Here is a 13467-nt window from a genome sequence, read left to right as displayed (position 1 = left end):
GATGTTATGGACTCATTTAGTAGGAACTCATATCAGAAGGCAAAACCTCTTTTTCCAGAACTTCCTTTCCTGCAAACACACACATGAGCATAGACCAAGGACACTGATGAATTAAACATCTATTTTTCTCATCCAGATTTCCAAGTGCCCCTGTGGATTTTCTCCACCATTGTCAGCATTTATAGGGACACTGAGTCTCAGGCCATTCCACAGAGTAAAGTTTTCCTATTCACATGCCATTTTCTCTTTGGATTCCAGACGTGAATGAATGTGAAACCCCCGGAATTTGTGGTCCAGGAACATGTTACAACACTGTCGGCAACTACACCTGTATCTGCCCTCCAGACTACATGCAAGTGAATGGGGGAAATAATTGCATGGGTAAGTCCAGGCTTTCCTGAACCACGCAAGCTTGGTCCTCATCTGCAAGACCAGCAGTTGGTCCTTAGTGTTACGTTACTCATCAGACCGAGTGCTGCCTGCCACCCTTTCACTATCTTTGTGAAAGCCTCCTCCCTTGTAAACCATAAGCTTGGCCTTTCTTCCCCACCTTGTGTGGGTGGTTGGGAGTTTTCTCTAAAATGTAATGTTGGAAAATCCCAAACAACAGTTTCATAGTACTTCTTTTGTTTGACTTTGGGTGTATCTTTATACAATTATATTTACAGCACTGACCTACAGTATTAAAACATCATGAGTCGGAAATGAGAAAATTGCTGCCAAATAGCAGTGGAGAATTGTTACTAAGAGACTGGGTGGAGAGTCGTGTAAAGTTTATTAATGCTGCGGCTCTATAATGACTTCGTTCTGTGGCACAAAATACCAGGGAGTGCATTTCTCAAAGTTCCCTTTCTGAGAGCAGCATATGTGGATAGAAAATTGTGTAAGAGCAGGCTATTCCTGCAAGTTGCAATAAAATCCAAAAGAAGTGCACTCCTTGAGTATCCCCTTAGAAATCTGTCGTGCTCTCCCTGCGACATCACCAACTGCTTCCCTCTAGATATGAGAAGAAGTTTGTGCTACAGAAACTATTATGCTGACAACCAGACCTGTGACGGAGAACTTTTGTTCAATATGACCAAGAAGATGTGCTGTTGTTCCTACAACATTGGCCGGGCCTGGAATAAGCCCTGTGAACAGTGTCCCATCCCAAGCACAGGTGAGTTGCACCATTGCCAAAAACATAGGTTGATAAATTATGCATGGGCTGTTGGGGAAATGAGTCTCAACAAGGGAACAGAAGGGTTCATTGTTTATCCTCCTAAGCAAAGATTCACTCACAGAGGCGAATGTTTAAACTCCCAGTTGATTCTGGTCCTTCCGGCTGAAAATTGAGTCACAGAACACACTTTCTAACTTGTACACTAGTTCATTCACCAGACTTAGAGACTCAGCATATCATAAAAATATAAACATTGTAATTATTATGGTGTTCACCATGTAGCTAAAAGACTGGAAACATTAGGCGAAGCAATATGACAGATAGGTGAGCCATATTCCTATTATTCTTACTTATTTGTAACTGGTCTTGTTCCAAAAAGAATTTAAGGCAGCCCACAAAGATTTGAATGTAAAATAAGAAGGCCTAAGGCAAATGGCAAACAAGGGTAAGAAACTTGGAGCAAGGAGCGAGGCTAATATGCAAAAATCCAAGCTGGGAATTTCTACACACTTGCCAAAGATGAGCAATAAGTTTGGCTCCAAACTTCCTAGCAGCTCATATTAAAAGGGAGTGATAATCAAGTCTAAGAGTCTCAATGACTATAAAGCAAACCTAACACCATGCGAAAGCACAACTCTTCTTGAGAGAAATTTTTTCTTATATCCTCATAGAGAAAAATCTATATGATGTTATTTGTTTTAAAAAAAGTCTAACCCATGTCCTTGGAGTAAATGAAGCGAATTGGTGCATGGTTCTTATATCAGCTGGTAAATGATGACATCATCAGTTAGAGTGAATGAACTGTGATGTAGGTATTGATTAGAACATTCTGTAGTACCTACTCCATTCCCCACATTGATCTGAAAGATATTAAATCTCTTGTCTGGTGTTATCTGACAATGCATAAAACAGAATATTCTTTTTTAGTGAAATATATCAGTTTGTCCATTGTTTACTCCAGAAATAATGTAATCATCGTCACTCAGAATTACCAAGAATTACCTCCAGTCTGCAAGATGTCTCTAGACCAGGGGTTGGCAAACTATAGCCCGTGGACCAAATCCAGCCCACCACCAATTTTTGTATGGCCCAAAAGCTAAGAATGGTTTTTACATTTTTAAAATGGTTGGAAAATATCAAAAGAATTGTAGGTCATGACCTGAAAAGCATACAAACTTCAAATTTTCATGTCTGTAAATAAAATTACAGTAGAACACAGCCATACTAATTTGTTTACTTATTTTCTATGGCTGCTTTCATGGAATAGTTGAGGAATTTTAATAGAGACTGCACAACCTGCAAAAACTAAAATATTTACTCTTTAGCCCTTTAAGAAAAAAATTGCTAACCCCTGCTTTTGACCAATGGGTTTCAAATCTTTTGATTACACATACCTATCAGTAAAAAAGCTGGAGGTTACATGTACTTGGTGTGTACTCCATGTATGTATGTCTATATATATTTTTTCAATTAGATCAAAAAATGCATTTATTATTGCATTTGTTATTTTCACAAAGTGTTCTATTAGAAAATATGCACAAAATTTTTTAAATTAGATTTTGCAAAGAGAAATAGAAATCTTAGTATTTTTTTTTTTAATCTTAATGGATCATTGTTCCCCTACAAACTGCCTTGGAAACCCCTAATAAAGACTACCATTTACTTTCAGAGATATCTGAGTTTTTAAGAACTTAAGTATTCTAAATATAAAATGCAAGATTTCTTCTTCATCTTGAGTCTTGGCCAAATCTAGTCATGGCTTTTCATTAGGTATATAGTCTGCACACGTTTTGAGATTCCTGAAATTTTTCTGGGTGACCGGTGTCAGCTGATACTATACTTGTTAGAAGCAGGCACTCAGATATCAAGGAAATAAAGCCCTAGGGGAAGAACATGCTACATTTTGATTAAAATACTTCCAGAAACCTTTTATAATTTTCAGTGTGTTTGACAAATAGCGCAATGGCCACCTTGAGCTTAGATGGAAGCCATGCTCTATCAGTTATAGTTAGGTTCTGCAATTACAGGACCTCGGAGTTAAAAGGAACTGCAGATGACACTTCATTCATCCTTTATTATCAACTTTGACAAATTTGGGCGCATGAGAGGAAGATAGAGGGTCGGGGGAGGGAGGGAGAAAGAACGAGAGAGCTGCAGCAAACGAAATCCAGCTCCCCAAATTGAAGTCATGACATAAGTTGGTTGTTTGAACTGAATTAGTCATTAATAGACCTGATGTCAAGAACTTGGCTAGATTTGCTATGGTCTCCCCCAATCTACTGAGGAAATGGCTTTTGTAAGCATTCCTCAAATCCTAGATCCCTTAATGTGAGTGGAAAGAGACACTCTTGCCAGTCCCTGGGTTCAGAGCTAAACAACATCCTTCTAGAAACCCAAATTCCTACAGGCAAACTCATACAAATGCGTATACAAAAGAGACCTCTGCTTCTTCTTCAGTAATACGTCAACATGAGCTCACTTTTCATTCAGTGTTTGCCTTAAGGGCAAGGTTACAACATCTGGGGAACTTTCAGATTTATTTATTTTAAATTCCTCAAAATACAGATAAATATTTTTGAAGACGTTTACGAAGTAAGTTCTTTCAGCCCAGTCATCGCTCTTTGCTGACCCTTATTCTCGCCCCCTCTCCCCATCTTTGTTTAATCATTGCAGATGAATTTGCTACACTTTGCGGAAGTCAAAGGCCGGGCTTCGTCATTGACATTTATACCGGGTTACCTGTTGGTGAGTTATGGTGCCATTGTTGGAATTTCCTGGTTTTGCCTTTGTGTTTAAGAAAGGGAATACACACCTTTATTTTCTCAGTTTGCTTTTTTTTTCTTTTTTTCTTAGAAGGAAAAAATAGTTAAACAATGCCATTTAGCTTTATTGAAACACTGATTCTTAGTTTGAAACAAAGTGCAAACTTGGCAGCAACATTTGTTGCTCGTGATTAAGGGGGCTGGAAAGCTTCTCACAAAATTACAGTCAAGCCTAGTTAAACCAACCCTAGGCATCAACAAAGAGAGATTCTGGGAGTGGGGCCAGTTGACGTTTGATTTGACTCTATTTCCCGATCTTTCCTTCTGACTAAGACATGAGTGTAATATGACTTTTCATACCGATCTTTATGTGTAGGTTATTCACATAAAGCCCTTTTGGGGATCCAGTTTTATCTCACATGGAATCTCCTCAGGTCATCATCTGCTTTGGGAATTTCAGATGTGAAAAAAAGAAAAAAATCTTTCCAATCGGAGGCCCTGTCTGGTAACTGGAGCAGAGACCACTAGGGCACTAGAGATGCTTGTGCAAGATTCAGAAGTATTGCAAGTGTTCAGCCAATGTCGGCAAGGCCTTTGTGGTTTAAAAGCAAATAACATAAAAGTAGATGGAAAGCTATTGCATTCTCAGACTCTTTCCCCAGTGTGATTTATATGCATCCTTAGATGCCCCTCCTAAGTCTGAGCAATTGTGTCTAGTAGCAAACATCACCTCTTGCTTTGTTCCACCATATTCCTAATAAGTAAACTGAAATCCACATCAGCCTTTCCAATGACCTCGTTTAAGAAAACAAGGGTCTGGTCCAGCAATCAGCCTGACTCCCTTAGTGCCAAATCCATATGGCTCCACAGTCTAGTCAACGTCCAAAGAAACTTCATGGTTTGGAAGGAAAAGCTGCTAAATGACATTGGCATGAAACACCTGGCCCTCACTGCTTTGTTTTTCCCTTTCCCAAAACAGATCTTTTCATCTCCCTTGAATCTCTGATCCAAAGATAAGTGGTCTTTAATAGTAAGGGTTCTCCATGGATAGACCAGGCGTGTCCCACAGCAAGGCCTGGCCTCCAAGGTTGGCAGCGGGCAAATATTTGAAACAGCATCAACATTGTCCACCAGTCAAGCTGGAGACGTCTCAGACATCATGTAGTCCAAATGCATTGCTTTACAGCTGAGGGGACAGAGGCCCAGAGAGGGGAAGGGACTCGGCCGAGGTCACCCAGCTAATTAATAACAGAGCCGGGACCCAAATCCAGTCCTGACTCACAGCTTGCTTTGCCTCAAGCTCTTGAAAGCTGGAAATGTGATAGTTAGCAATATACTTATTGTTACCAAATTCCACCGTGACAAAATATTTAGATGACTGAGAAACTTTGTTTTATTTGAGCTTTATGCTCTCCTTCTGAAAGGTCTTAAGATTGTTGGCATATAGAACCCATTTCGTATGGGGTTAAAACTATAGCAAGTTTATTAATCTTGTCTTAAAATATAAACTTCTCCAAGTTGAAGTTCAAATGAAATCCAGACAGGAAAAGAAAATACAATTTTTAATATATCCTTTTGCTATTTCATGCCTAACAATGGCTAGAAATTTGACCCAGTCTGTTATTGTTAAACTTGATAATACATCACTTATATTTAAAATAAATGAATGTGAATATAATGTTTCATGTTTGAACTAAAAGAATGTCATCTGAATTGGTTTTTTTGTTTGTTTGTTTGCTGATAGCACACAGTTGTGATGTTACTTTGCATAACCTTTTAAGAAGATGAATGGCAAATGTGTGAAAAATCCAAAAACATAATCACCTCTATTCAAAATAAGAATATACACTAAGCTGTTTTTTCTATTAAAGAGATCAGTTTGCCTTCAAACAATATCAAACCCTTTAGAAAAGGGTCTAAAATAAGGCTGTGGTCTGTCAAATTTCTCCTTCAAAGCAGGCTGGCTTTAGAGTATGATTATTCTGGAACTCTGATAGCTCTTGTAGGCTCCACGTACAATGTGGCCGTCTTCTGATGACTCAGGCAAACAGACATCCCTGTAGAGGCTCCTGACTATAATATGTCAACGGAACTACCTCAACAGCCTGGTAACAGATACCTGGTGGATTGGGAAGACCAGAGCTTTACATCCCCTCCCAGCTTCTGAAGTGTTTTGTGAAACGCTAGCAAGGGGTGGTGGTGGAGGGTTTCTCCAGGATAAGTAATTCAGTTATGGTTTTGTGAAACTGTGATGTGGAGAAGCCTGAGGGAGGCAGGATAGCCTGTTAGCAGACTCCTGGTATCAGATCCTGACTCTGCCTCTTCTTAGCCGTGTGATCTCTGGCAAGTTCCGTCGGCCGGCTTGGCCCCAGTTCCATCATCTGCACAGTGATGGGAGTAGTCACAGTACCTGGAGACCATCTCATAGAGTGGTTGTGATGATTCAGTGAGTAAATCCAGGACGAATGCTGAGAAATAGGCCAGATATACAGCAAGTGAGACCCTGTTAACACTCCTACTACTATAATCCTTGAAGACACTGAGTGGTTGGGAGTTGAGAGCAGGTCAGACAGAGAGTGGACCACCACGCCCGTGAGGAGGTGAGACCTGCCCACAAGGCCTCCTCATCAGCAGGCCAGCCCTGCTTTAAAAGCCGCCTGTGTTCTGGCTCTGCTGTCATTCCTACTTTGGTCTGGTTTTAGTGCTCACCAATCCAACTTCCAGATACTGGTTCTTAATTTACCACATTTTAATTGACTCCAGTGGCATGCTAGGGACCGGTAAAACAGTGGTGCCCCAGCCAGCCCCAGCCCCTGGCCTTCGGAAGCCACAATCTGTGGCAACAGCAACAGTCCTTCCTCAGTGCTGGCCCCCACAGTCACCATGGGCCCAGCTTACACTCCCAGACGTAACTTACCCACTTTTCAAAGCCACGTGAAGGAGGAAGGGGGTGTTGAAGGGGAAATTGAAAGATCCAAGTTGTCTATGACCATGGGCTCCTCTGTGCTTCACCAGCTCTCCTTTCCCATGGTAGTCAAACCCCACCACACACTTTGGGCAGAGAGGCCACTTATTCTCAGAGGTCCCTTTATTCTACTCATCTGGTACATAGTGCCCAGTGGGTACCAAGATGGCCCCTACCTGGACAAAGCTGATGTTCTGAAACAAAACCAAAAAGACAAGATGCTACATCCGGGTACTAAATCCAGAGTGTCTGAAAAGCGGTTTATTATTTCGATTTGATATTGACTGACGTCCCCCATTTCCATCACCACCACCCTAACACCGCCCCCCCAAACACCCATGCACTTTCTCTGTTTTGGTTTTGGACCTTATGTAAACACTGAGTTAGAAGCTGCTGGCTTTCAGCACCCATTTACCCTGCACAAAGATCACACACCACGCCGTCACTCATGCGGGGCTGCTCTGCTTCCAGATATTGACGAATGCCGGGAGATCCCAGGGGTCTGTGAAAATGGAGTGTGTATCAACATGGTTGGCAGCTTCAGATGTGAATGTCCAGTGGGCTTCTTCTATAATGACAAGTTGTTGGTTTGTGAAGGTAAGTGATGTTACTATATCATGTCCAGAAATGAGCCAACTGGCGAGCTACTTGCCCACATAGACTTGGCCAATTTCACAACATTGGAATTTCAGAAATCCATCAAGCTCTAGCAATAGTGTAGGGCACCATGCGGAACATCACTTTTTCATGCAAAAAAATTCCCTAACTCCCCGTGGAAAAAGCAGGACGAACATTCCCTAGCCCTGCCCAACCCCCCTCCCCGACACAAAATGTATTAGATTTCCCAGCTGATATAAGAAAGCCTTGAGTTCCTGGGTGTGTCACATAGATTGCTTTTGTTTCACACTGCTTGAAAGTGAGGATGGGTGGTGGGCGGTCATCTTTACTTGAATCTCAAAATTAGTGCTCTCTTCCACTCGGAGCCTGTGCTACTCCCAAGTGAAAACAAGGTTAATGCAAATATTCCAAATGCATGAGAGAATTCCAAATGGCAAGAACAGCAAATTCGATTTTATATGAAGAATGTTGGCCTGTGTGCAAGTGGTCCTTTTTTCATTTTCAAATTACCTCCCCTTGCCATGTGGATGTACTGTGATTCTGTGCATTCCTCACAGCACTTCATATTTTTCCTACATCTGGGGAAGATAGTGTACTTTTACATTTTAGTAAAAGGGACATTACTGGTTATTAAATATACCATGTGCCCTCGGATAGCTGGAATAATTGTCTATTTAATACTTAAACTTAGGGCCTCTTGCAGAGTTTTTGTTCATGTCAGAGAGGGTTATTACCCCTTACTGCATGTGTTAGAGCGCATATGTCAACATTTTAATGTTAAAAACCTTTTCTTTCCCCCCTAAACTAGGGACAAACTCACAGCCCATGAGTAAAGTTATGGTCCTCAGCACATGCTTGTTAAATTCTCCAGCCTCACCAGGCTTTCAGTTACGGTGGCCAAGTGGGCACAAGTCCCTGATTCTGCCTGCTGTGGTTGGCGGGGGCAGGGAATGGGGTGAGAGCCATTCAGAGCCTTCCTCAGGAGATAGTCATCTCAGGCCTTGGCCCTGGCCCCTGTGCTTTGGAAGGCCATCAAGGATCAGGTGTCTGGAGAGGAAGAACGAGAGGAAGCGTGATGCAGAAGAAAAGAAAGGAGCCCACAGCAGACGAGCAGATAATCTAACATTGGCTGTCTTCCTCATAGCCAGTCTTCCCTCTTTCATACCTGCCTAGGATGCCTGCCCCCTTCCTCGGGCCTCCTTTGTTCTCTTCCTTTTAGAGGTCCCAAACCTATAGGCATGGCTCCCCATGACTGCCAAGTCAAACTAGCCCTTGCTATCCACCTGAGACTGAAAACCCTCACTTGTACCAACATACAGCACTTTGCTGTCAAGGTAACAGTCAGTAGATATTGCGATTACAAAGCATTCCAACTTTTGGGTTCCATTTCACAGGATATCCATCAACAGGGTGAATGTTTCATCCAGGGCCAACCACTTCGCAGCACACTCTTAGCTCTCAGAATCAGAAAACAACGGTTGATTTCATACACACCTCAGTAACACTGAAATTAGAATGGATTCCAGAAGGGATTTAGGGAACATCCATGCATCCATTCTCCCCAAGTGTGCATATAATCCCAAGCAAGTCATCTGACGCTCCATAGAAATGCTTGTCTGTGATACCATTTGGCTTCTCCAGAGACTGGCTACCTCTATGTTTCTGTATGCTCCTAAGACCAGGGCAGACCTGCTCAGTGAGGTGGTGCTGGTCTTGGGTCCATTGTAACCCAAGGCAGGCATACTTCTGCTGTTGCCCAGAGAGGCACACCCCACCCCACATTAGACAGAACCCCGCCACTGACGAACAGTCATCCTGAGGTTTCCCGCCACAAAAGCATACACCTGTGAGGCATAGGTTGCTGTATTTGCCGCCCCCTTGTGGGAACTTCTTTGGCTGAGCCCACTTTGTAAAACCCCAGTACTGGTGCTAAGTGCCAGCTTCTGCCTGTGTTCTAGGCTATTCTGTTTCCTAGACTTAGCCTGGGTTAGATGGTTTCATAGGAGCAGGGGCAGGAAACATGTATTGTGCCCCATGGCATAGCCTGGACTATGCAGTAACTTTCACAATGCCATGAATTTGAACTATCTTAGCTACCTGGTTTAAAAAAAAAAAAAAAGAAAGAAAAGAAAAGATAGGCAAATAACCCCCTGAGTATAGTCAAAGCTCTGAAGCACACAGTGCCCATTTATTCTTTTCTTTGATAGAGCTGGGTTGTTCTCAGTAGTTTTATGTGCGGCCTCTCATATTAAGTTTCCTCGATTTGACTGCCATGTGGCAGTAATTTAAGCAGGAGCCTCTACAGCCCTGTAGTTCAACACACTGCCTGTGGATCAGCAGCACCAGCATCACTTGCAAGCTTATTGGAAATGTAGCATCCCAAGTCATCCCCCAGACATGCTGAATCAGATCTTTCAGCAAGATCCCAAGTGACTCATATGTGCACGAAATCTTGAGATGCCTTGCTTACAGAACCTAGAACCTTGTGGACAAAAGCGACCTGATAGAATCATAAAACCCTTGGGGTCTTTGAGCAAAATATGATATTTCCTAGGATATTTAGTCTAGACCATGCCAAGTCCTGATCCTAGCAGCTGAGTTTCATGACTTTTTTTTTTTTTAGACACAGCATTATTAGAGTCCATATGTGGTCATAAACAAAGTACTCACATTTATGAAAAATATTAGCAAAGCGGGAAAACTAGAAAATAAGTCTCCAGTGTTCCCTTGTCTGTTCAATAGAACTGATCAAAATAAGAAAGTAGAAATCCGTTTTCTGTGAGAGGCTTTGTCACCTCGACCCCCCATTCTGTTCTCCTTCTAATGACATTCTCTTCTGTTTGGAGATATCGACGAGTGTCAGAATGGCCCTGTGTGCCAGCGCAATGCCGAGTGCATCAACACGGCGGGCAGCTTCCGCTGTGACTGCAAGCCCGGCTACCGCTTCACCTCCACCGGCCAGTGCAATGGTGAGTGACCCCCCGCCGGCTGCCTGGGCCCGCCGATGGCCGGGCTTCATCCTGCTTCCTGTAGCTGGCTGTTTTTGAGAAGGTCAGGTTGAAGAGTACGTGAGTTATGGTTTGGACTGCTGAGTTCTAGTAGCTAGACTAGCAAAAAGAAAATTGTTGAAATGTCTAAACACTTAAAGAGGCGATGTTTTTAAAACAAGAAAAATATCCTGTGCCTACATAGATTTCATATTTGCCAATCTTCTGGCCTGCTGCAAACACCCCTTCCCACAAATACACACATACACGCACACACACACAGTCCCCTGACCAGTATTCAGGGCCAAATACTGTTTTATTTCCTTTTACATAATCCCCCTTAGGGCGGGAAGTTGTCACCTTTCCAGCCTCACACCCCAATTCTAGAGGGTGAACCTCTCCTGAGCAAGAATAACCTGCATAAACTAAGCAAAAAGGACCAAGAGCACCACTTTTACTCCTAAACATCTAACAGAACTGAGGGCAACAAACATTAACAGCCTTTTATTAGCTATAAGTCACCTACAGTAAAATGAGAAACTGTCCCCTAGAGGATAGATTATTTCATTGTTCACTTTTGTCACAGTTGCGGTAGAAATAAGAGGGATGAGTTAGCTCAAATGTATGGTAAAGTTTTAAGTATCTGATGGCATCTTCTAGCCAGTGGCACCAAAAATTAAAACACCGGTATTTCAGCCCAGAAACAAAATTACAGCTCAGAATGATTTTCATGTGAGTTTTTGAGTAATTATAAATCATTGTCTATTTAGCATGGAGGTCAGGAAGAATGTGTTATTTTGCTATGGTTCATTTCCCAAGGAGTTTCCTGGATATTTTATGCATTTGTGAATGAAACAACACAAGGGAACGTGGTCAGATTTTCCTTGGATTTCCTTGCCTACCAGTGACTAAGTGGTAGGAAGTGCACTGTTCTCTGTAGGGTATTTCGCATTGTTTTATGAGACCTTGGTGGGAAGAGGGTGTAATAGCAGAACAAAAACTCACTTTGAGAATCAAGGCTTGTTTTGTTGGGTTTAAAGGAACATGTGCAAGTGTTTAGCATTTTGTCAACAAAGTAGTTGTTATCCGTGTATCAAAAAAACAGGACAGGAAAAGTGGGGACGTCTCTGATATGAGTCACAATACCCTAGTGTAACTTGGCATTTATACCACTTCCCTGCATTTTGCTCTTAATTTATATTTCTTTGAAACTGGGCAGAATAATTCCGATCAAAATAAGGAATTGCTGATAATACAGAACGTGTCATTTCACACCATTTCATGCTCAGGTGAGAAGTGGGACAAGCTATTTATACATCAAGACAACACGTCCAACTAGGGCCTGCTGAAGCTTAAGCCCTGCCATATTTTCTTGTAGAACATTAGCACAAATAAAACTCATCCATCACTAACCAGGGATAAGTACTGTGAGTGTGAGTGAGTGTTGTTTGTAGCCAAACTCACTTTCCCTCACTCATTGGGATCCTTGGAAGAAAGGGAATGTACTTGAGTTTTGCTATTATTCAGCCTCTAGGGCGGACGACTTCACTCTGGAATTATCTTCATTTATGTCTTTTAAAATATGTTAAGATGTCTTCAGATGCTATCCCATGCGTGACATTTTTTCAAGCACACTGCAAAAATACCCCTCTTGCCCTGTGTTTAAGATGAAAAGAACCAAAATTTCCTTTCCATCATTAGATTTTTATTTGAATTCATAAGTACATCATTTCAAACCCCAAATCACAGCTGGCCATATTACCCACATTGTTGAGAGAATGAGTAGGTATCTAAGCCCAGGAGGCTAGTCCGACTTGAGGAGCTGTATATTTAGAGCAAATGTAGCCCCCTTCTGAAATGTCTTGCCCAGCTAAAGGCAAGAGACATGTCCTTCCCTGCCACTTCCTCATGATCTCTGTCTGCTGTGTTGTTTCCCCCCCAAAACCCTGTTTAAACCTCCTATCTCTGCCTCAGACATAATTTCCTGGGAGCTCAAATCCTGGTGCTTGTAGAAACCTAGTTTTCTGGTCTCCAGGCGAAGTGAACTTCACAATTAAGTTCTCTAAAATTGTAACTTTCTATTTTACCATTAGAACCTCTAAGTGCTCCATGTTTCCTTTTCTTAAAACCAACATGAAATGGCACTGTGGGAAAGAAAATTCCTAATTAGAATTTTCCTAATTCCTTCTCTAAGAAGATCCTTAGTGCACTCCGTTTCCTGTGGGCCCCAGAGAGAAGACAGACCTAGTCCCTTGCATACTTGGAGATCCAGTACTCCCTGAGGGCGCCCAAGGTTCAGTCCAACTCTGGTAGGCTCTGAGACCCCTTCTTCAAAATCAGCTCCCTTTATAGAGCTTAGCAATGGAACTAAATTTCTTCTGCCTGTCCAGTTTGCTCATTTTAAATCCATTTTCTCCAATGGGAATGATCATAATTTGTTAGGTTAACAAGCACTTCTAGATAGCTCCTAAGCTGCTGTATCCCAATTTCTCCATTCAGATGATATATTCAAGCTCACTTGAGACTTTTCAATTGTATGGTGATTCATCAAGTCTAATGTTCTGTATATTGGAAGGAGGTAGTCATAAAAATGGCAGCCTGAGCACGTGAAATAGAGGGCAGATCTTCTCTTCGGGCATGAGCACAACTGCTCTGGGCAGCAAAAAGTGCCCATTCCCAGTTGCTGTCTGCTCAGTAGACAAGACAAGTCAACAGCGAGTTTGGATGATTCAGACGGAAGCAGGGTAATTGCTGTGCTTTACAGAATCTACACTCAAGTTGGCATTCTGCTGTTGGCTCTCTTTTATGACAGTTGGAAAACCAGGATGATACAGTGCTCTTCGGATGACACATGTCCTAAGCGTAGAGTCTTGAGAGCTTTAAAAAATTAAACTAGAGGCATTAAGTAGGCATGAGGTTATGTCATTTGTAGATTCACCTAATAAATTCTTCCCCTCAGATCATCAGATTTCA

General features: G+C 42.1%; 1 protein-coding gene across 4 annotated transcripts in view; it reads left to right on the top strand.

Annotated features, from left to right (window-relative positions):
* FBN1 (fibrillin 1) overlaps nt 1–13467 on the top strand; it is a 224955-nt gene that overhangs the window by 174512 nt on the left and 36976 nt on the right. For all 4 annotated transcript variants that reach the window (XM_027569942.2, XM_027569939.2, XM_027569940.2 and 1 more), the window contains 5 exons: nt 259–381; nt 1001–1159; nt 3836–3907; nt 7361–7486; nt 10354–10476. In XM_027569942.2, coding sequence (XP_027425743.2) covers nt 259–381; nt 1001–1159; nt 3836–3907; nt 7361–7486; nt 10354–10476 — 603 coding nt within the window. The remainder of the gene's footprint in view (nt 1–258; nt 382–1000; nt 1160–3835; nt 3908–7360; nt 7487–10353; nt 10477–13467) is intronic.

The sequence above is a fragment of the Zalophus californianus genome, chromosome 6 (assembly GCF_009762305.2).
Source record: "Zalophus californianus isolate mZalCal1 chromosome 6, mZalCal1.pri.v2, whole genome shotgun sequence".
NCBI lineage: Eukaryota > Metazoa > Chordata > Mammalia > Carnivora > Otariidae > Zalophus > Zalophus californianus.
The sequence above is the reverse complement of the archived record's forward strand: the minus strand, read 5'-3'. Positions and strand labels throughout refer to the sequence as shown.